General features: G+C 43.4%; 1 protein-coding gene across 3 annotated transcripts in view; it reads right to left on the minus strand.

Moving 5' to 3' along the window:
* Nucleotides 1–2488: 2488 nt before the first annotated feature.
* Nucleotides 2489–24331, minus strand: part of LOC115197483 (spondin-1) — a 116641-nt gene continuing 94798 nt past the window's right edge. For all 3 annotated transcript variants that reach the window (XM_029759058.1, XM_029759057.1, XM_029759056.1), the window contains exons 13-16: nt 24059–24226; nt 23578–23739; nt 9314–9598; nt 2489–3765 (exon numbers count right to left, since the gene is read on the minus strand). In XM_029759058.1, the coding sequence (XP_029614918.1) occupies nt 3596–3765; nt 9314–9598; nt 23578–23739; nt 24059–24226 (785 nt within the window). In that variant the 3' untranslated portion in view covers nt 2489–3595. The remainder of the gene's footprint in view (nt 3766–9313; nt 9599–23577; nt 23740–24058; nt 24227–24331) is intronic.

A 24331-nucleotide genomic window follows, 5' to 3' on the forward strand; every position in this document is an offset into this window, starting at 1 on the left:
TACAGACTCAGGAGAGGCGAAGGTCGAGAGCCGTGCGTCCTCTGAAACACAACCCAACCAAGCTGCACTGCTTCTTGACACAATGCCCACTTAACCCGGAAGCCAGCCGCACCAATGTGTCGGATGAAACACCGTACACCTGGCGATCGTGTCAGCGTGCACTGCGCCATGCCCCCATAGGTGTCACTAGTGCGCAATGGGACAAGGATATCCCTGCCGGCCAAACCCTCCCCTAACCCGGACGACACTGGGCCAATCGTGCACCACCCCATGGGTCTCCTGGTCGTGGCCAGCTGCGACAGAGTCTGGACTTGAACCCAGAATCTCTAGTGGCACAGCTAGCACTGCGATGCAAAGACCACTGCGCCATTCGGGAGGCCATTCGGGAGGCCCTAGCCTAGCTAACATTAGCCAGCTAGCTAATGTTAGCCACCTAGCTAGAATTCTTAATATATCAAATATTTTGCATATTTGTAACATATTGTGCGTTTTGCAAATCCATTAAATATTGTACTTTTTGCAAATTTGTAACATTTAATACTAATTGGAATTTGGAACATATCATAGGAAATGGGTGAAAGACATCCACAAATGAATACATACTGTACGAAACGTTACACATAATAAATTAAGTGTCTCAGTTTTACAAGAATATTACAAAATGCTCTGAGACCAGTTTGAGCTGGGAGGTGGCTCATCTCTCTAAACCTGGAGCTGGGAGGTGGCTCATCTCTCTAAACCTGGAGCTGGGAGGTGGCTCATCTCTCTAAACCTGGAGCTGGGAGGTGGCTCATCTCTCTAAACCTGGAAATGGGAGGTGGTTCATCTCTCTAAACCTGGACCTGGGAGGTGGCTCATCTCTCTAAAGCTGGAGCTGGGAGGTGGCTCATCTCTCTAAAGCTGGAGCTGGGAGGTGGCTCATCGCTCTAAACCTGGAGCTGGGAGGTGGCTCATCTCTCTAAACCTGGAGCTGGGAGGTGGCTCATCTCTCTAAACCTGGAGCTGGGAGGTGGCTCATCTCTCTAAACCTGGAGCTGGGAGGTGGCTCATCTCTCTAAAGCTGGAGCTGGGAGGTGGCTCATCGCTCTAAACCTGGAGATGGGAGGTGGCTCATCTCTCTAAACCTGGAGCTGGGAGGTGGCTCATCTCTCTAAACCTGGAGCTGGGAGGTGGCTCATCGCTCTAAACCTGGAGCTGGGAGGTGGCTCATCTCTCTAAACCTGGAGCTGGGAGGTGGCTCATTTCTTTAAACCTGGAGCTGGGAGATGGCTCATCTCTGAGCTGGGAGGTGGCTCATCTCTCTAAACCTGGAGCTGGGAGTTGGCTCATTTCTTTAAACCTGGAGCTGGGAGGTGGCTCATCGCTCTAAACCTGGAGCTGGGAGGTGGCTCATCGCTCTAAACCTGGAGCTGGCTCATCTCTCTAAACCTGGAGCTGGGAGGTGGCTCATCTCTCTAAACCTGGAGCTGGGAGGTGGTTCATCTCTGTAAACCTGGAGCTGGGAGGTGGCTCATCTCTCTAAACCTGGAGCTGGGAGGTGGCTCATCTCTCTAAACCTGGAGGTGGGAGGTGGCTCATCTCTCTAAACCTGGAGGTGGGAGGTGGCTCATCTCTCTAAACCTGGAGCTGGGAGGTGGCTCATCTCTCTAAACCTGGAGCTGGGAGGTGGCTCATCGCTCTAAACCTGGAGCTGGGAGGTGGCTCATCTCTCTAAACCTGGAGCTGGGAGGTGGCTCATCTCTCTAAACCTGGAGCTGGGAGGTGGCTCATCTCTCTAAACCTGGAGCTGGGAGGTGGCTCATCTCTCTAAACCTGGAGCTGGGAGGTGGCTCATCTCTCTAAACCTGGAGCTGGGAGGTGGCTCATCTCTCTAAACCTGGAGCTGGGAGGTGGCTCATCTCTCTAAACCTGGAGCTGGGAGGTGGTTCATCTCTCTAAACCTGGAGCTGGGAGGTGGCTCATCTCTCTAAACCTGGAGCTGGGAGGTGGCTCATCTCTCTAAACCTGGAGCTGGGAGGTGGCTCATCTCTCTAAACCTGGAGCTGGGAGGTGGCTCATCTCTCTAAACCTGGAGCTGGGAGGTGGCTCATCTCTCTAAACCTGGAGCTGGGAGGTGGCTCATCTCTCTAAACCTGGAGCTGGGAGGTGGCTCATCTCTCTAAACCTGGAGCTGGGAGGTGGCTCATCTCACTAAACCTGGAGCTGGGAGGTGGCTCATCGCTCTAAACCTGGAGCTGGGAGGTGGCTCATCTCTCTAAACCTGGAGCTGGGAGGTGGCTCATCTCTGTAAACCTGAAGCTGGGTAGTCACTTTCATACTCAATGATTATTTTGTTGAGAGCTATATGAAACAATGGCTTCTACAATCATCTAGAAGTGCTTTATGATTGAACTAGATCATTTTATACAAGTGGGCAAATCATTGGACAGGACAAAACAGTACATGTCTATAGAAACGGTGGGAGATGAGCAAAAAGACTTTCACAAAATTATTTATCACGTTTTCTTTTATGGTAAAGGTGATTTATTCCAAAATAGTAATATGGTGTAGAGGCAAAAGAAGAAAGAGAGAGGACTGATAAAATGACGGAGAGAACATCTACATATGACTTTGGAAAGAGTCTTGTCTGACATTCTTATCAAAATACAACAACAAAAGAAACCAAATATGTAATTATGCACACTCAGCGAGGCATGTTTAAGACTCTACATGTCTTACAATGGAATAAAGTCACAACAGATCCTAGTCTTGAAAATAATCATCTACTGAGGCATACAAAAATCTGGAATGATTGTTCACCTGTGCTTTGTCTTGGAATATAATTGTCAAATTAACAAACTAAACACAGGATACAATATTTTCTATAAATTACTTGGTTGGTATTTTCATTCAATAACATTTCACGGAGATACTTTGTACAACCTGTATGGAGTATTGTGGTTCAACCAGCAGGGCTACTATGCTCAAATCAACTGGACAGTGAAGTTTGGAGACCTGCCTTAATGATACATGAATGCTGGAGTGAAACTCAACTATGATGCGGATAAAGAAATTGGGGGCAGGAAAAATGCAGGAAAAATGCCAAATGCAAATTCCTTTTGATGCCCTAGACTGGAGGCCTGGACTGAAGTGGACTGAAGTGGATCTTTCTAAGATCTGCAAGTGCCCTTTAAAACATGGTTATCATCATCATTTGGCCACATTTTGAAGTCTAGGGCCACTACCAGTGAAGTCTTCTGACTGAGAAACGTTAGACATGCAAGAGTGAAAGAGTGTTGTCACACACAACATGTGTTGTGTGTGATTGTGTGTGATTGTGAAGTTGTGGTGTACTGTATAGTGTTGGTTACATAGTAATACATTGGCCTGCTGAGTGAGGAGGCTACTATAAGACTAATGACTGACGCTGGTCTCGTCCTCAGCCCAGTGATCCACAGTAATGGAGTCTCTGGAGAATCTCTCATCTCCCTCCAACACACAGGTGCTGTATCCATCACACTGACTGCCAACCCAGGCTAAATCAACACTGACAGTCTGCTTCTCCTTCCTCCCCCCAGCCCTAACAAAGATAAACACAGATAGACAGCAGAGCCCCCTAGCAGGGCTGGACATTACAGGCACGGATCTCCTTCCTGTCCTTGCAGCTGGTGACCTGTGCAGGGGCACTCTTGGCTCTCTTCTTCACAGCCATTAAGCGCTCCTGGATCCCCCCACCGCAGTGCTTGGTACAGTCCGTCCAACTGGACCAGGGCTTCATCTTACAACCTGTGGGAACAAGTCAATGAGACGAGAGAGGGGGGTTTCAAACCTGGTCTCAGAGCATTTTGTATTATTCTGTGTGTAAATCCGAGACACTCCATTTAGTTTTACATTTCGTTAGCTAGGCTAGGGGTTAGGGTTAAGATTAGGGTTAAGTTAAGGAGTTAGGTTAAATGGTTAAGGTTAGGGTTAGCTAACATGCTAAGTATTTGAAAAGCAGCTAAAAAGTAGTAAGTAGTTGAAAGGTATGCGAATTAGCTAAAATGCTAAACTTGTCCGTGATGCGATTGGAATTCGCAACCTTTGGGTTACTAGATGTCTGGGTTATATGCCTACACCTCTACCCTGACCAACCACCCTCCTTTTGTTTTTGCCTTAATTAACCATACCAAATGTAACATATCATACTAAATGGAGTGTCTCAGATTTACATACAGAATAATACAAAATGCTCTGAGACCAGGTTGTGGTTTCAGGTGGCTTTACTTAGTAAGCCACATCAATCATGCACCAAATATCTTACTTGATTATGACAAATTAATTCATGTGAGCAAGCACAAGTGAGACATATCAAATATGCAATGTTCAAGCCTTAATTTCATGACCAATCATTCTTAGCCTTACATTAGACTGAACAATCATCCATGCTCCAGAGAGCATGGAGTCCCGGTCCGCTCCCTACCGCCCTTTATTAGTGATGATGAATGGTGGGTGGTGTGGGTTGTGGTGGTGGAGGGGGAGGGGTATTCTTCCCAGCCCCAGCCAGATCTGTGGGGGTATTTGTCACCGTCACCAGCTCATTAGCCACGGGTTAAAGAAGCCTGTCTCTGTGGGGAGGCAACAGTCCAAAGCCCACCCTGACTGCTCTGCCTCTACCTGCTGGGAGCATCATGACGGCCATCTGTGAGCAAGCCCAGTCACTTTATCAACCTGACAGGGCTGATCAGCACTGAGTGTAGCCGCTCTAACACAGCCAGGCAGGGAGGGAGGGAGGGAGGAGGGGGCAGCATTGATCATCTCAGGACTTGGGCGGATGGATTAAGAGTGGGCTGAATGAGAAATTTGACATGAGGAATGTCCGAACTGAGCTAAAAGGGTAGAGCTGCCGCTTTCAAGGAGCGGAACTCCAACCCGCTTATAAGATATTCCGCTATGCCCTCAGACAAACCATCACACAGGCAAAGCGTAAATACAGGACTAAGATTGAATCCCACTACACCGGCTCCAATGCTCGTCGTATGTGGCAAGGCTTGCAAACTATTACGGACTACAAAGGGAAGACCAGTGACACAAGCCTACCAGACGAGCTAAATAACTTCTATGCGTGCTTTGAGGCAAGCAACACTGAAGCATGAATGAGAGCACCAGCTTTGCCAGACGACTGTGTGATCACGCTCGACGTAGCCAATGTGGGTAAGACCTTTAAACAGGTCAGCATTCACAAGGCCACAGGGCCAGATGGATTACCAGGACACGTACTACGAGCATGCGCTGACCAACTGGCAAGTGTCTTCACTGACATTTTCAACCTGTCCCTGGCAGGTTGAGTCTGTAATACCTTCAGTGGCTTCCGAAAGTATTGACCCCCCTTGGCATTTTTTCTATTTTGTTGCCTTACAACCTGGAATTAAAATCGATTTTTGGGGGGTTTGTATCATTTGATTCATACAACATGCCTACCACTTTGAAGATGCAAAATATGTTTTATTGTGAAACAAACAAGAAATAAGACAAAAAAAACAAAAAAACAGAAAACTTGCATATACCTATTCACCCCCCCAAAATCAATACTTTGTAGTACTTTGTAATCAATACCTTTTGCAGCAATTACAGCTGCAAGTCTCTTGGGGTATGTCTCTATAAGCTTGGCACATCTAGCCACTGGGATTTTTGTCCATTCTTCAAGGCAAAACTGCTTCAGCTCCTTCAAGTTGGATGGGTTCCGCTGGTGTACAGCAAGTCATACCACAGATTCTCAATTGGATTGAGGTCTGGGCTTTGACTAAGCCATTCCAAGACATTTAAATGTTTCCCCTTAAACCACTCAAGTGTTGCTTTAGCAGTATGCTTAGGGTAATTGTCCTGCTGGAAGGTGAACCTCTGTCTCAAATCTCTGGAAGACTGAAACAGGTTTCCCTCAATAATTTCCCTGTATTTAGCGCCATCCATCATTCCTTCAATTCTGACCAGTTTCCCAGTACCTGCTGATGAAAAACATCCCCACAGCTTGATGCTGCCACCACCATGCTTCACTGTGGGGATGGTGTTCTCCGGGTGATGAAAGGTTTGGGTTTGCGCCAGACATAGCATGTTCCTTGATGGCCAAAAAGCTCAATTTTAGTCTCATCTGACCAGAGCACCTTCTTCCATATGTTTGGGGAGTCTCTTACATGCTTTTTGGCGAACACCAAACGTGTTTGCTTATTTTTTTCTTTAAGCAATGGCTTTTTTTCTGGCCACTCATCTGTAAAGCCCAGCTCTGTGGAGTGTAAGGCTTAAAGTGGTCCTTTGGACAGATACTCCAATCTCTGCTGTGGAACTTTGCAGCTACTTAAGGGTTATCTTTGGTCTCTTTGTTGTCTCTCTGATTAATGCCCTCCTTGCCTGGTCTGTGAGTTTTGGTGGGCGGCCCTCTCTTGGCAGGTTTGTTGTGGTTCCATATTCTTAAAAATGTTTAATAATGGATTTAATGGTGCTCCATGGGATGTTCAAAGTTTTGGAATATTTTTTATAACTGTAATGGCAATTATATGATTAAAGGGGTGACTAAATGATTTCACTCAGAAACCCTATAACCTGTTGAAATGTATTCGAAATAAGGCTATAATAATGGGTTAAAAACTATATTCCAATACTGTTTGTGAATAAGACACTGTTAAAATGAGAAGGGCAAAGTTGATAAGACGACCTTGGGAAAGAAACAGAAGAGGCCTCTCTAAGTTAGGGAGAGTAACAACGGCCTGGGAACAGCTAGTGGGAAGGAGATTAGAAGACAGGTAGCAAGGTTGATAAGGAATGTATGTGTACTGTGGAAAAATACAGCCGCCTAAAGCGGGGTGGAGTTCTCTACTGGTGTGTGTGTGTGTGTGTGTGTGTGTGTGTGTGTGTGTTAATATAAAAGGCTTTGTACATTGTAAGGATTTTCAGAGCTCTCATAAATAAACGTTTTGACCATTGTGGGCTGGTTCTCCGTCTGCGTCATTTAACCAGAATCTTACACACTCTGGGGGGCAGAATAAGTAGTTTCATTGAAGTTTGGTTTAAGAACAGTGATAATTTAATTCACGTAACAATAACCCAACCCTGATCTGTACATCTCCAAAACTTTGTCCCTGATCTGTTTGGAGAGCTCCTTGGTCTTCATGGTGCCGCTTGCTTGGTGGTGCCCCTTGCTTAGTGGTGTTGCAGACTCTGGGGCCTTTCAGAACAGGTGTATATATACTGAGATCATGTGACAGATCATGTGACACTTAGATTGCACACAGGTGGACTTTAACTAATTATGTGACTTCTGAAGGTAATTGGTTACACCAGATCTTATTTAGGGGCTTCATAGCAAAGTGGGTACATACATATGCACGCACCACTTTTCAGGTTTTTTTTTTTTTTTCGAACTGTTTGAAACAAATAATTTTTAAAATTTCACTTCACCAATTTGGACTATTTTGTGTATGTCCATTACATGAAATCCAAATAAAAATCTATTTAAATTACAGGTTCTAATGCAACTAAATAGGAAAAACGCCAAGGGGGATGAATAGTTTTGCAAGGCACTGTACATGTTTCAAGCAGACCATCATAGTCCCAGGGCTCAAGGACACCAAGGTAACCTGCCTTAATGACTACTGACCCATAGCACTCACGTGTGTAGCCATGAAGTGCTTTGAAAGGCAGGTCATGGCTCACATCAACACCATCATCCCAGAAACCTTAGACCCACTCCAATTTGCATACCGGCCCAACAGATCCACAGATGACGCAATCTCTATTGCACTCAACACTGCCCCTTCCCACCTGGACAAAAGGAACACCTATGTGAGAATGCTGTTCATTGACTACTCATCACTAAGCTGACTAAACACCTCCCTCTGCAACTGGATCCTGAACTTCCTGACGGGCCGCCCCCCAGGTGGTAAGGGTAGACAACAACACATCTGCCACTCTGATTCTCAACATGGGGGGCCCCTCAGGGGTGTGTGCTTAGTCCCCTCCTGTACTCCCTGTTCACCCATGACTGTGTGGCCAAGCATGACTCCAACACCATCATTAAGTTTGTCAACTACACAACAGTGGTAGGCCTGATCACAGACAACGATGAGCCAGCGTATAGGGAGGAGGTCAGAGACCTGGAAGTGTGGTGCCAGGACAACAAACTCTCCCTCATCATGATCAAAACAAAGGAGATGATCGTGGACTACAGGAAAAGGAGGGCAGAGCACGCCCCCATTCTCATTGACAGGGCTGTAGTGGAGCAGGTTGAGAGCTTCAAGTTCCTTGGTGTCCACATCACCAACAAATGATCATGGTCCAAACACACCAAGACAGTCATGAAGCGGGCATGACAACACCTATTCCCCCTCAGGAGACTGAAAAGATTTGGCATGGGTCCTCAGATCCTCAAAGTTCTACAGCTGCACCATTGAGAGCATCCTGACTGGTTGCATCACCGCCTGGTATGGCAACTGCTCGGCCTCAGACGGCAAGGCGCTACAGAGGGTAGTGCGTACGGCCCAGTATATCACTGGGGCCAAGCTTCCTGCTATCCAGGACCTCTATACCAGGCGGTGTCAGAGGAAGGCCCTAAAAATTGCCAAAGACTACAGCCACCCTAGTCATAGACTGTTCTCTTTGCTACCGCACGGTAAGTGGTACCAGAGTGGCAAGTCTAGGTCCAAAAGGCTTCTTAACAGCTTCTACCCCCAAGCTATAAGACTGCTGAACAGCTAATCAAATGGCAACCTGGACTATTTGCATTGACCCCCCCCCTTTTTATACGCTGCTGCTACTCGCTGTTTATTATCTATTATCTATGCATAGTCACTTTACCCCTACCAACATGTACATATTACCTCAATTACCTTGACTAACCTGTACCCCACACATTGACTCTGTACCGGTACCCCCTGTATATAGCCTCGTTATTGTTATTTTATTGTTGCTCTTTTATTTTTTACTTTTGTTTATTTAGTAAATATTTTCATAACTCTTATTTTTTTCTTAAAACTGCATTGTTGGTTAAGGGCTTGTAAGTAAGTATTTCACGCTAAGATCTACACCTGTGGTATTCGGCACATGTGACATACAATTTGATTTGATTTACATTCTGAGATACAAACAATACCTCAGCAGGACTTCCAAATGAATAATGAGTGACTGGGAAATCATCGTCAGTGACAAGCCCGATTTATTTAACCCTATATTTGGGATATAAAGGATACATCGAGGTGGTGGATAAAGCATGTATCAATGATATGAATGAAAGAGGTGATAACGATGAAGATAAAAAATGTGTATATACAGCATATATGCCACACAGGTGATGATGATGACTGACCTGGCTGTTCCTCCACTGCTGCGTCCCGTCCTTGCTGTTTGCCCCTTCTCTTCTCCTTCCCGCCGCCCACCTCTCCCCCCCGCCGTCTCTTCTTCTCCTCGCTGGCCCTGGAGTCCCGTTTGCACTTCCTGATCTTACACTTCTTCCTCTGGACCGTCTCATTGCAGGGCTCCCCTCCAAACTGGGGCTCCAGCTTCACCATGCGCGTCCTGATGGTGTGGCCTTTACCGCAGGACTTATTACACTCGGACCACTCCGTCCACTCTGACACCATGCAGTCCGTAGCTGGGGAGAGATTGGGGGGGGGGGGGGGGGTGAGAGAGAGGTGAATGAAGTGTAAGTGACTGACTCTGTCCTTATTTGTTTATTTATTTGTTTATTCGGATCCCCATTAGCTTTTGCAGAAGTTTGCAGACGACAATACAGTGGTAGGCTTGATTACCAACAACGACGAGACGGCCAACAGGGAGGAGGTGAGGGCCCTCGGAGCATGGTGTCAGGAAAATAACCTCGCACTCAATGTCAACAAAACAAAAGAGATGATCGTGGACTTCAGGAAACAGCAGAGGGAGCAGCCCCCTATCTACATTGACGGGACAGTAGTGGAGTGGAGAGTTTTAAGTTCCTCGGCGTACACATCACGGACAAACTGAAATGGTCCACCCACACAGACAGCGTGGTGAAGAAGGCGCAGCAGCGCCTCTTCAACCTCAGGAGGCTGAAGAAATTCGGCTTGTCACCAAAAACACTCACAAACAAACAGGAAGGCCAAAAAGATCATCAAGGACAGCAACCACCCGAGCCACTGCCTGTTTACCCCGCTAACATCCAGAAGGCGAGGTCAGTACAGGTGCATCAAAGCTGGAACCGAGAGACTGAAAAACAGCTTCTATCTCAAGGCCATCAGACTGTTAAACAGCCATCACTAACATTGAGTGGCTGCTGCCAACATACTGACTCAACTCAAGCCACTTTAATGATGGGAAAATTGATGTAATCAATTCATCACTTGCCACTTTATATTATTTATATTAGATAATGTTTACATAACCTACATTATTCATCTCATATGTATATACTGTACGCCATACCATCTACTGCATCTTGCCATCTTGATGTAATTAGATGTATCACTAGCCACTTTAAACAATGCCACTTTATATAATGTTTTCATAACCTACATTACTCATCTCATATGTATATACTGTACTCTATACTATCTACTGCATCTTGCCATCCTGCTGTAATGTATCACTAGCCACCTTAAACAATGCTGGTTTATATGTTTTCATACCCTACAATACTCATCTCATGTGTATGTACACTGTACTCTATACCATCTATTACATCTTGCCTATGCCGTTCGGCCATCACTCATTTATATATTTTTATGTACATATTCGTATTCATTCCTTTACACTTGTGTGTACAAGGTAGTTGTTGTGGAATTGGTAGATTACTTGTTAGATATTACTGCATGGTCGGAACTGGAAGCACAAGCATTTCATTACACTTGCATTAACATCTGCTAACCATGTGTATGTGACAAATAAATTTGATTTGATTTGATTTTGAAGTAGCAGCTACTCTTCCTGGGGTCCAAAAAAAACACAAAACATGATAAGTAGCAAAACACTGAGACAAGAACAGTCACACACATTTAAAATACAACGATATACAAACACTACAACAACAAAATATAATGTGTGTGTTAGTGTGTCTGTGTGTGCTTGTGTTTGTGTCCCCTCATAGTCCCGCCGTTCCATGAGTTATTGTTTAATCTGTTTTTAAATGTCATTTTGCTGTTTGTTTGAGTAATTGGAGATGGGAGTTCCATGAGATCATGGTACTCTATAAAAGTGTGGGTTGTCGTGAATTCGTTTTAGACTTGGGGACTGTGAAGTGACCCCTGGTGGCATGTCTTGTGGGGTGTGTATGAGTGTCTGAGCTGAAAATTATTTGATTATGCAGAAAATCTGGAATTTACGTCACAGTAATATTTCAAATAAAAACTAGAATAGAATCAGTCAATCTCTCATCAACCATCAACCAGGAAAGACTGGCATGCATGTTGTTGATGTTAGTTCTGTATGTGCAGTTAAGGGAATGGCGTGCTGCTCGGTTTTGAGCAAGCTGCAGCTTTGCTAGGTCTTTCTTTGCTGCACTTAACCATATTACTGGACAGTAATCAAGATGGGACAAGACCAGAGCCTGTACAACTAGTACAGTTGATTTAGTTTTTATAACAGACATACCCCTCCCCAACTTCACAACCACTTTGTCAATATGACTTGACCATGATAATGAGGTTTAGGTCTTAGAGAATGTTTTGAAACAAACACAATACTTTTAGTTTTAGATATATGTAAGACCAGTTTATTATTAATCACCCATTTTGATACTGACTGTAACTCCTTATTTATAATTTCAGTGAGCACACTGGCTTTGGGTGCTGACATGTAGAGTGTGAAATCATCAGCATACATAGTCATAGTGGCTAAATACAGGGGGTACCGCTTTGTGTAAGACCAGTGGCAAATCATTTGTAAAAATAGAGAAGAGTAACGGCCTAAGGCAACTGCCCTGAGGGACACCGCACTGTACATGTCTGATGTTATAGAAGCTTCCATTGAAGAACACTCTCTGGGTTCTATTGGATAAAAAACTATCCAACCATGTGATAGGAGGTCATGTAAAGTCATAGCAATTTAGTTTTTTCTATAACAATTTATGATCAATAACATCAAAGACTGCACTGAAATCTAACAATACAGCTCCAACTATCTTATTATTATCCATTTATTTTAACCAATCATCAGTTATCTGAGTCAGTGCAATACAAATTGAGTGCCCTTCTCTATATGCATGCTGAAAGTCAGTAGTTAACTTGTTCTTGGAAAAATAGCATTTTGTATTTGGTCAAACACAATCCTCTCCATCAGTTTACTAAGAACAGGCAGCAAACTGATTGGGCGGCTGTTAAGGCCAGCAAAGGGTGCTTTAGTATTTTTAGGCAGTGGAATTACTTTAGCTGCCTCCCACGCCTGTCAACACGCACACTCCTTTAGGCTTTGGTTAAAATATAGCAAATAGGGGTAGCAAAACAGTCTCCTACCATTCTCAGTAGTTTCCCATCAAGGTTGTCTATACCTGATTGCTTGGCTTATCCCCTCTCCCACACGAACTTGACCAAATTTAAAACAGCAATCATTCTCTTTCATTATTAGATATTTTATACCAAAATATGATGGTTCACTGTTTAATGTTGCCATTTCACTTCTGAGTTTTTCCACTTTACTAGTGAAATAGTCATTGAAATGATTGGCAATATCAAAAGATTTTGTTATAAATAACTCATTAACTTCAATGAACGCTGGAGATTAATTGGGCTTTCTGCCCATTATAACATTTAAGGTAATCCACAGTATTTTTCCATTGTTTTGTATGTCATTTATCTTCGTTTGGTAATATTGACTATTTTTGTTAAGTTTAGTCACATAATGTCTCAATTCACAGTATGTCAACCAATCAGCTGAGCAGCCTGACTTGTTTGCCACCTCTTTTTCATAATTTCTTTAAACCATACAATTGTGAGGGAACATTTTTATCAGTGTGTGTATCAGATTGTACACAGATCGTATGTTTAGCATACATGCTTCTTTTCTCATAACCAATTGGGTTCATGCACGTGACTGACTGATGGTGCATGGAAAGAATCCTCACTATCAGTATAAGCAATTTTGCAGTACGCCCAGAACATTGCTCTGAGAACCGAAAGGGGTATCTCAGTGTCAAGGTCTCAGCTTGGAGAGAAGAAGCCTCATGAGGTATTGGTCAGTCACGTGCAGGAACCAATGATAAGGATGAATAATGAATCATGTAAATCATGCAAATATAACTTGTATGGATGCAACGGTACAGTGGGCCCACGGTTTGGAATGTATCATGGTTTGTGGGCCATGGTAATTGTACGGTTTCGGTATCTTTATATTTAAGAAAAAAATTAAATCACATCACCCATTAAACAATAAACTCTTATTTTGTCTATAGACAAATAAAACTTTCCATTCTGAAAAATGGCAGGATGACTGACTAGGCCTGGTTTCTGTCTCTACTGTATGAAATCAAGGGGAGAAAAACATAAACATGAAAAGTGCTTCTTAGCTTTGACAACCTGTAGCTCTTCATCTCCCAATCCAGTACATAATGAACCGTCACAGTGAGGTAGCTTCCAGTACATAGTGAACCGTCACAGTGAGGTAGCTTCCAGTACATAGTGAACCGTCATAGTGAGGTAGCTTCCAGCAGGGGCGGAAATCCCGGGGGGGACGGGGGGGACACGACTCCCCCCCCCCTCCCCATCCTGGGAAAACTATGATTTGTCCCCCCCAATATATCACTGAAACATAACTATGTAATTTAAATAATATTAATAATACGCAATGAAAGCAATTGTGCTGATTATAGACACTTAATAGCGCATTTTTAAGTTTCAAAAGATTGCGACCCCCCCCACCGTTTTCCTCACAATGGTTTGATCCACTGCCAGTTCCTTAGTTGGCAAGGTAACAGAGGGGTCGTATCTACTGTCTGAAAGGCACTCAATGAACGTAACTGACGTGAGGTTAGTCTAGTCAATTGCGCACACACACTAGCTGAATATGCAGAGCTAGCGCGCAAATATTAACTATTAAGCTAGCTAGTACCTATTCCATTTATGTGGCGTCGTCAAAGATGGAATCTTTGCTATCGTCAATTTATTCCAAGATCAGCATGCAGATGATGTAAGTTAGTGCTTCAAAGTCCCTGTGATAAGGTTAGCGATAAACTGAAGTCCAAACTGAACAGAACTACACTCTCTTCTACCATTGTCTTAAATATATTTAATGGTCTCGTTGCAAAAGCTAAATTGTCGCAAGGGAACTTTTATTTATTTATTTTATTTCACCTTTATTTAACCCGGGTAGCAAAGATTATAGCAAACACCACTGAAACTGAATTGGTGCTCGCTAGCTTTGCAAATTCAGCTATTGTATGAAACAAACTATTAAAATTACAAAAGGTTGCAGCATATGTTGTGTAAATGGTGAACTCATACAGCTGTCAACTCTTGTCATTTTAATCCGTTTCACATTTGCTAGCTACCTTTTAGATCAAAGCCCAAATAGAATGATAGAAGATGATAGAAGCTCATCTCCTACTGTAAATAACCTACACACTGTGTGTGTGTAGCCAGCCAGCCAGCGAGCCAGTTAGAAAAATGCCAGAAAAATAAAAGACGGACATCAGAGTATTTTTCAATACACCAAAACGCATAGTAAGAACCCTAGTAGCCTAATATCTCAACGACTAGTTGATAAAATGTTCATAAGAAAGAAATGAAATTCTAATGGAAATGTTTCACAATGATGTCATTAGGCAGAGCAGGCAAAAGATGGCACACAGACAGCAGAGTTGGGGACAGATATGCAGGGACAGACTGGCAGAGACAGGGAGTCTCAGGTAAGTTTGTTGAGTCTTTGTTTGGCAACATTATGAAAGTTTGTCAATTTTCTTGATGTCACGCCCTGACCAGGTGAACTCTTCTATTTTGGTCAGGGTGTGGCATTTCTATAGTTTATTTTCTATGTTTTGGTATAGCCTTGCTTTGGGGCGTATTTCTATGTTGGGTTATGTCGATTCCCAATCAGAGACAGCTGTCGCTAGTTGCCTCTGATTGGGGAATCATATTTAAGTTCCTTTTCCCCCCACGATGTTTGTGGGTTGTTGTCTCTTTTTGTTTGAGCAGTAGCGATACGTTTATTCTCTGTTTTGACCGTGTTATTTCAGTCTGAAATAAATAACATGTGTTCGCTCCCAGCTGCGCCTTGGTCCACTTCTTCCTTCCTGCACGACGATCGTTACACTTGACTTGTAAAATAGGAACATAATTGGAAAATGCCATGGATACACCCACTCTCAACTTAAACTGGTGACTGAACTAAGATTTGTTAAAGGCAATGGTATTGCTGTTGTGATTAGTTGTGTCGTTTTGGGTACCGGTAGTTAGGAGTACGGCAAACACCTTATTTCTTTGGTTCCTCAATATACATTTACCATATTACAATGTAGGCTATGTGTTACAGCACTACTTTTGGTGTCCCCCTCGGGAATTGCTCTTGAGAAAATTTCATGTAATTATCCCCTCCAAAGTTGATATCAGATTTTCGCCCCTGGCTTGCAGTACATAGTGAACCGTCATAGTGAGGTAGCTTCCAGTATATAGTGAACCGTCATAGTGAGGTAGCTTCCAGTACATAGTGAACCGTCATAGTGAGGTAGCTTCCAGTACATAGTGAACCGTCATAGTGAGGTAGCTTCCAGTACATAGTGAACCGTCATAGTGAGGTAGCTTCCAGTACATAGTGAACCGTCACAGAGAGGTAGCTTCCAGTATATAGTGAACCGTCATAGTGAGGTAGCTTCCAGTACATAGTGAACCGTCACAGTGAGGTAGCTTTGAGTTGCTCTGGAGGTCAAACTATCGGTGGAGAGAGCTAGATAGTGTCTGTGTCAATTCACTTTCAATTTCTCTCCGTGATGTTTCAGAGTTTGGGAATTACTTTGCTGCTGAAATGTGTGCGGGAGGGGACATTGTAACGCGGTTACATTGTTTTCATCAGGTGACGAAATCCCGAGTCAGTAACCACCGAATAGGGCTGCAAGTCTTTGGCTATGAATACTCCCACTGCTTTCATTATTTCTTTGTTTTTCTGAATTTGTCGCAAATTGTTGTTGGAAGGCAGCAGCGAGAGATTGTTTTTGCTAACGAGTGGACTCTCCTTGCTCCAGCTCCACCTGCAAGGGATACGGCCGGGTGATGGCGACGTAAATGACACATCATGTTAGAAGTGTTTCCACTCGAGTAGCCGATAGTGGCAAAGCAATGCTTGTAGACTGTACTTTGTTTGTTTATGGACTTCTTACCCTCGTTCTCGTATTGAACACTGAATCCAAAATGTTCCCACACAGCGGATTTAGTTTCCTCCCTCTTCACGGGGCCCCTTTAGGGAGGGTTCCTACTGAGATGTCATTCCAAATCGTCCATTGTTTGTTTAAGGGGGAGGGGGTTGCGGTCACTGCGGTTGCCACGTTTGAGACATTGCTGTGGAGTGAAGTTTGTCAGTCCTCAGGAGCCCCCTAACAACCACAAGCCGCGCGTCTGGTTCTGTGGATCTGAATGTAAATACAACGTGCATGTAGTCTGCAGGGCAATAAACAAAGTTTTGGAAATTATAGGAAAATGACAGGCATACCGTAATTCCGCGGTTCACGTGTGCGTATTGAACCGTTGGGGGCGTACCAAACGGTTCGATAACATACTGTGTACCGTTGCATCCCTAATAACTTGTCTGTAAGCATGTATATAAGAGAACTGAAGGGACCGCCCTGGCAGAGCTCCCAACGACGTGTACTATGGTGCATTGAGTTTGTTGGAACGTCTCCAGTTTGATGATAATAACCTCTACGGGCCACGGTGGCAGTATTGAGCATTTTGAAAAAAATACGTGCCCATTTTTAACTGCCTCCTACACCAACTCAGAAGCTAGGATATGCATATTATTAACACATTCGGATAGAAAACACTCTGAATTTTCTAAAACAGTTTGAATGGTGTCTGTAAGTATAACAAAACTCATATTGCAGGCAAAAACCTGAGAAAAATAGATTAAAAAAAAATGAGAATTTTGTGGCTGTACTATTTAGTGTCATTGTTTATTAGATACCATAGTGAGAAAGGATTCAGTTCGCAACTCCTACGGATTCCACTAGATGTCAGCGATCTTTATAAAGTTGTTTGAAGCTTCCATGATTAACAGGGAGCAAATAAGAATGCATTGAAGTTGACGTCCGTGGGATGTCGTCACTTCCATTATGGCCTGCACCTGCGCAATCATGAGACACGGGACATTTTTCCAAAACGTTTTTCTAGACACAGGTGAGGTCGGGTTGAAACATTACTGATGTTTCACGTTAAAAATGGCTCTAAAGATTGATGCTAAACAACGTTTGACATGTTTGAACAAACATAAATAGATTATTTTTGTAACTTTTTTAACTTTTTGCCGTGACTTCACACACCCCCCCGCGCTACTTTTTAGTAGCCACCGAAGCGCTAACAACATGGAACAACTTGGAGTTCTTTGGACATCAATTATGAACTTTGTCAAAAGAAACCACATTTGTTGTGGACCTGGAATTCCTGGAACTGCCAATGGATGAAGATAATCAAAGGTAATGGATTATTGACAATAGTATTATTGATATTACATGGTTACAAGATGATGCTAAGCTAATTAGGCTAGCTTATTGTTCTTAGCACAGCACCTGGTTTATTGCAACTTGTGATTTCCCAGTAAAGTTATTTTGAAATCTGGCAAGACAGTATCATTTACGAAATGTTAAACTATAATTATTTGAATGACAATATTATAATTTACCAATGTTTTCGAATAGTAATTTTGAAAATTGTAACTTTGTTCACCGGAAGCATTTCAGAGAAGAAAAAAATCAGAATTTCACAGCTACTGTAAAATGCGGTTTTTGGATATAAATATGAACTTTATGGAACAAAAAATGCATGTATTGTATAACATAATGTCCTAGGAGTGTCATCTGATGGAGATTGTCAAAGGTTGGTGCATAATTTTAGCTGGTTTCTGCTTTTGGTGACGCCTGACCTTGAATTGAAAATGGATGTTTGTACTTTTGTGGCTATGTACTGTCCTAACATAATCTAACTTTATGCTTTTGCCGTAAAGCCTCTTTGAAAATCGGACAATGTGGTTAGATTAAGGAGATGTTTATCTTTTAAATGGTGTAAAATAGTTGATTGTTTGAGAAATTGAAATTATTCGATTTTTGATGTTTTGAATTTCCAGCCTTGCTAGCAATCCCGTCTCAGGGTTCATTGCTAACCCGTGGCCTCAACAGGATAAAGAATGATTAATTTAAGTTTACAAAATGTTTCGATTCATCATCAATACATGGGGCTCAAACAGTTCTCACAGTTGATTTTTTAACAGCTGCATGCTTGTCAACAATTGGCATGAATAATTGTACAAATACTTACAGTGCTGCATGTGCATACACTTCCTCATACACATTTTATTTATTTTTATTTCACCTTTATTTAACCAGGTAGGCTAGTTGAGAACAAGTTCTAATTTGCAACTGCGACCTGGCCAAGATAATGCAAATGAGTTCGACACACACAACAACACAGAGTTACACATGGAATAAACAAACATACAATCAATAATACAGTAGAAAAATCTATATACAGTGTGTGCAAATGAGGTAGGATAAGAGAGGTAAGGCAATAAATAGGCCATGGTGGCAAAGTAATTACAATATAGCAATTAAACACTGGAATGGTAGGATGTGCAGAAGATGAATGTGCAAGTTGAGAATACTGGGGTGCAAAGGAGCAAGATAAATAAATACAGTATGGGGATGAGGTAGATTGGATGGGCTATTTACAGATGAGCTATGTACAGGTGCAGTGATCTGTGAGCTGCTCTGACAGCTGGTGCTTAAAGCTAGTGAGGGAGGTAAGAGTCTCCAGCTTCAGAGATTTTTGCAGTTCGTTCCAGTTGAAATAGGAAGCGGATTCTAGATTTAATTTTGGATTGGAGATGTTTAATGTGTTTAATGTGAGTCTGGAAGGAGAGTTTACAATCTAACCAGACACCTAGGTATTTGTAGTTGTCCACATATTCTAAGTAAGAACCGTCCATGCTGGACGGGCGGGCAGGTGCGGGCAGCGATCGGTTGAAGAGTATTCATTTAGTTTTACTTGCATTTAAGAGCGGTTGGAGGCCACGGAAGGAGAGTTGTATGGCATTGAAGCTCATCTGGAGGTTAGTTAACACAGTGTCCAAAGAAGGGCCAGAGGTATACAGAATGGTGTCGTCTGCGTAGAAGTGGATCAAAGAATCACCAGCAGCGAGAGCGACATCATTGATGTATACAGAGAAGAGAGTCGGCCCGAGAATTTAACCCTGTGGCACCCCCATAGAGACTGCCAGAGGTCCAGACAACAGGCCCTCCGATTTGACATACTGAACTCTATCGGAGAAGTAGTTGGTGAAACAAGCGAGGCAATCATTTGAGAAACCAAGGCTGTTGAGTCTGCCAATAAGAATGTTGTGATTGACAGAGTCGAAAGCCTTAGTCAGGTCAATGAATACGGCTGCACAGTAATGTCTCTTATCGATGGCGGTTATGATATCGTTTACGACCTTGAGCGTGGCTGAGGTGCAGCCATGACCAGCTCTGAAACCAGATTGCATAGCGGAGAAGGTACGGTGAGATTCGAAATGGTCAGTAATCTGTTTGTTAACTTGGCTTTCAAAGACCTTAGAAAGGCAGGGTAGAATAGATATAGGTCTGTAGCAGTTTGGGTCTAGAGTGTCTCCCCCTTTGAAGAGGGGGATGACCGCGGCAGCTTTCCAATCTATGGGAATCTCAGACGATACGAAAGAGAGGTTGAACAGGCTAGTAATAGGGGTTGCAATAATTTCGGCAGATAATTTTAGAAAGAGAGGGTCCAGATTGTCTAGCCAGGCTGATTTGTAGGGGTCCAGATTTTGCAGCTCTTTCAGAACATCAGCTATCTGGATTTGGGTGAAGGAGAAGTTCAGGAGGTTTAGGCGAGTTGCTGTGGGAGGCGCAGGGCTGTTGACCGGGGTAGGGGTAGCCAGGTGGAAAGCATGGCCAGCCATAGAAAAATGTCACCAGATTATCTCATCTCTCATTCCGTGATGGGCATATGCAGCTTAAGTCAGAAGTTTACATACACTTAGGTTGGAGTCATTAAGACTTGTTTTTCAACCACTCCACAAATTTCTTGTTAACAAACTATAGTTTTGGCAAGTCGGTTAGGACATCTACTTTGTGTATGACACAAGTAATTTTTCCAACAATTGTTTACAGACAGATTATTTTTTATATATTTTTTTTATTTCACCTTTATTTAACCAGGTAGGCAAATTGAGAACAAGTTCTCATTTACAATTGCGACCTGGCCAAGATAAAGCAAAGCAGTTTGACACATACCACCATGGCCTTTTTTTGCCTTTACCTCCCTTATCTCACCTCATTTGCTCACATTGTATATAGATTTATGGAGTAAAACAAACATACAGCAATAATACAGTAGAAAAATGAGTCTATATACAAAGTGAGCAAATGAGGTGAGATAAGGGAAGTAAAGGCAAAAAAAAGGCCATGGTGGTAAAGTACATTCAATATAGCAAGTAAGACACTGGAATGGTAGATTTGCAGTGGAAGAAAGTGCAAAGTAGTAATATAAATAATGGGGTGCAAAGGAGCAAAATAAGTAAATAAATAAATACAGTAGGGGAAGAGGTAGTTGTTTGGGCTAAATTATAGATGGGCTATGTACAGGTGCAGTAATCTGTGAGCTGCTCTGACAGCTAGTGCTTAAAGCTAGTGAGGGAGATAAGTGTTTCCAGTTTCAGAGATTTTTGTAGTTTGTTCCAGTCATTGGCAGCAGAGAACTGGAAGGAGAGGCGGCCAATGGAGGAATTGGCTTTGGGGGTGACCAGTGAGATATACCTGCTGGAGCGCGTGCTACAGGTGGGTGCTGCTATGGTGACCAGCGAGCTGAGATAAAGGGGGACTTTACCGCGGCAGCTTTCCAATCTATGGGAATCTCAGACGATACGAAAGAGAGGTTGAACAGGCTAGTAATAAGGATTGCAATAATTTCGGCAGATAATTTTAGAAAGAAAGGGTCCAGATTGTCTAGCCCGGCTGATTTGTAGGGGTCCAGATTTTGCAGCTCTTTCAGAACATCAGCTGACTGGATTTGGGAGAAGGAGAAATGGGGAAGGCTTGGGCGAGTTGCTGTGGGGGGTGCAGTGCTGTTGACCGGGGTAGGGGTAGCCAGGTGGAAAGCATGACCAGCCGTAGAAAAATGCTTATTAAATTCTCAATTATAGTGGATTTGTCAGTGGTGACAGACTTTCCTATCCTCAGTGCAGTGGGCAGCTGGGAGGAGGTGCTCTTATTCTCGATGGACTTTACAGTGTCCCAGAACTTTTTTGAGTTTGTGTTGCAGAAAGCAAATTTCTGCTTGAAAAAGCTAGCCATGGCTTTTCTAACTGCCTGTGTATATTGGTTTCTAACTTCCCTGAAAAGTTGCATATCACGGGGGCTGTTCAATGCTAACGCACAACGCCACAGGATGTTTTTGTGTTGGTTAAGGGCAGTCAGGTCTGGAGAGAACCAAGGGCTATATCTGTTCCTGGTTCTAAATTTCTTGAATGGGGCATGCATATTTAAGATGGTGAGGAAGGCATTTAAAAAAAATTAACCAGGCATCCTCTACTGACGGGATGAGGTCAATATCCTTCCAGGATACCTCGGCCAGGTCGATTAGAAAGGCCTGCTCGCTGTAGTGTTTCAGGGAGCGTTTGACAGTGATGAGTGGAGGTTGTTTGACCGCTGACCCATTACGGATGCTGGCAATGAGGCAGGGATCGCTGAGGTCTTGGTTGAAAACAGTAGAGGTTTATTTAGAGGGCAAGTTGGTTAGGATGATATCTATGAGGGTGCCCGTGTTTATGGCTTTCGGGTGGTACCTGGTAGGTTCATGGATAATTTGTGTGAGATTGAGGGCATCAAGCTTAGATTGTAGGATGGCTGGGGTGTCAAGCATGTCCCAGTTTAGGTCACCTAGCAGCACGAGCTCTGAAGATAGATGGGGGGCAATCAGTTCACATATGGTGTCCAGAGCACAGCTGGAGGCAGAGGGTTGTCTATAGCAGGCGGCAACGGTGAGAGACTTGTTTTTAGAGAGGTGGATTTTTAAAAGTAGAAGTTCAAATTGTTTGGGTACAGATCTGGATAATTCACTGTATCACAATTCCAGTGGGTCAGAAGTTTACATACACTAATTTCACTGTGCATTTAAACAGCTTGTAAAATTCCAGAAAATTATGTCATGGCTTTAGAAGCTTCTGATAGGATAATTGACATAATTTGAGTCAATTGGAGGTGTACCTGTGGATGTATTTCAAGGCCTACCTTCAAACTCAGTGCCTCTTTGCTTGACATCATGGGAAAATCAAAAGAAATCAGCCAAGACCTCCACAAATCTGGTTCATCCTTGGGAGCAATTCCCAAATGCCTGAAGGTACCACATTCATCTGTACAAACAATAGTATAAACACCATGGGTCCACGCAGCCATCATATCACTCAGGAAGGAGACGCGTTCTGTCTCCTAGAGATGAATGTACTTTGGTGCGAAACGTGCAAATCAATCCCAGAACAACAGCAAAGGACTTTGTGAAGATTTGGGGATGACCAGTGAAATATACCTGCTGGAGTGCGAGCTACGGGTGGGTGTTGCTATGGTGACCAGTGAGCTGAGATAAGGTGGGGCTTGACCTAGCAAAGACTTGTAGATGACCTGGAGCCAGTAGGTTTGGCGATGAGGGTTAGGGTTAAACAGTTCGATATTGCAAACGAGTGTATGTTTGACAATTGCGCTGGCTTGACGCCAGCTGAGCTATGTACTCAGAATATTGCAAAATGTGCTTTCGCTGAAAAGCTATTTTAAATCTGACACCGCGATTGCATAAAGGAGTTCTGTATCTATAATTCTTAAAATAATTGTTATGTATTTTGTCAACGTTTATCATGAGTAATTTAGTAAATTCACCGGAAGTTTTCAGTGGGTGTGCTAGTTCTGAACATCACATGCTAATGTAAAAATATGGTTTTTGATATAAATATGAACTTGACTGAGCAAAACATGCATGTATTGTATAACATAATGTCCTAGGAGTGTCATCTGATGAAGCTCATCAAAGGTTAGTGCTGCATTTAGCTGTGGTTTTGGTTTTTGTGACATATATGCTTGCTTTGAAAATGGCTGTGTGATTATTTTTGGCAGGGTACTCTCCTGACATCATCTAATGTTTTGCTTTCGCTGTAAAGCCTTTTTGAAATCGGACAGTGTGGTTAGATTAACGAGAGTCTTGTCTTTAAAATGGTGTAAAATAGTCATATGTTTGAGAAATTGAAGTTATAGCATTTTTGAGGTATTTGTATTTCGCGCCACGTGATTCCACTGGCTGTTGACTAGGGTGGGACGCTTGCCCAGACAGGTTAAGTTCCCAGTGGCCAGACTGTGATTTAGAGTTGATGGTAGTGGTAAAGTGTACGACAACATCTGATGATGACACTTACGACACTCAGGCTGCATACACCGCTCCACCTGTTCCAGCTCCTCTGTACACTCCCCTAGGTCCGGAGACTTGAGCATTCGCTGGCGTGCCCTCACGCCCTTCCCACACGTTACACTACAGACGCTCCAGTCCGACCACGGAGACAGCATACACAGGATGGTGTCTGCAGGGATATACCAAGCAGGCATAATACATGATACATAATAATGTCCCCTGCTGTTCAGAACAATAGTTTCAACATACATGACAACATTCCCGCCATCTTCAGCTACTGTTTTAGCTGAAGGGACTTGAAATTATCATATTGTTTGAATGTATTCTCATGCATGCGCTCCTCTGAGAGATCTGTCGATTTGAGTGTGTATCTAGCCGGTTGGATCTAGATAGGTACAAACTACAAGGCCCCTTGGCAGATGGCTGAACAAGGCTGCCTGTCACAGTGCTGAGGCAGTTGTTGAGTGGGTGTTGGAGGAATTACTCACTGCAGTCAGGCATCATGCACTTCTCCACCTCTGCCACCTCCGCCTTGCACATGGAACCGTCTGAGGGGGGCATCTTCACCATGCGTTCACGCCGCTTCATACCCAGCCCACAGGTGGTGCTGCAGGGATCCCACTCGCCCCACTCCGTCACCACACAGCTACTGGGGGCTGATGGATTTACATGGGCAGATATACACTCATCCACAGGGATGGGACTTTGTTATAGCAGCTTGCGATTACTGTTGTTAACATTTACTTGAGAAACCATGTTCC

Source organism: Salmo trutta, chromosome 7, assembly GCF_901001165.1.
Source record: "Salmo trutta chromosome 7, fSalTru1.1, whole genome shotgun sequence".
Classification (NCBI taxonomy): Eukaryota; Metazoa; Chordata; class Actinopteri; order Salmoniformes; family Salmonidae; genus Salmo; species Salmo trutta.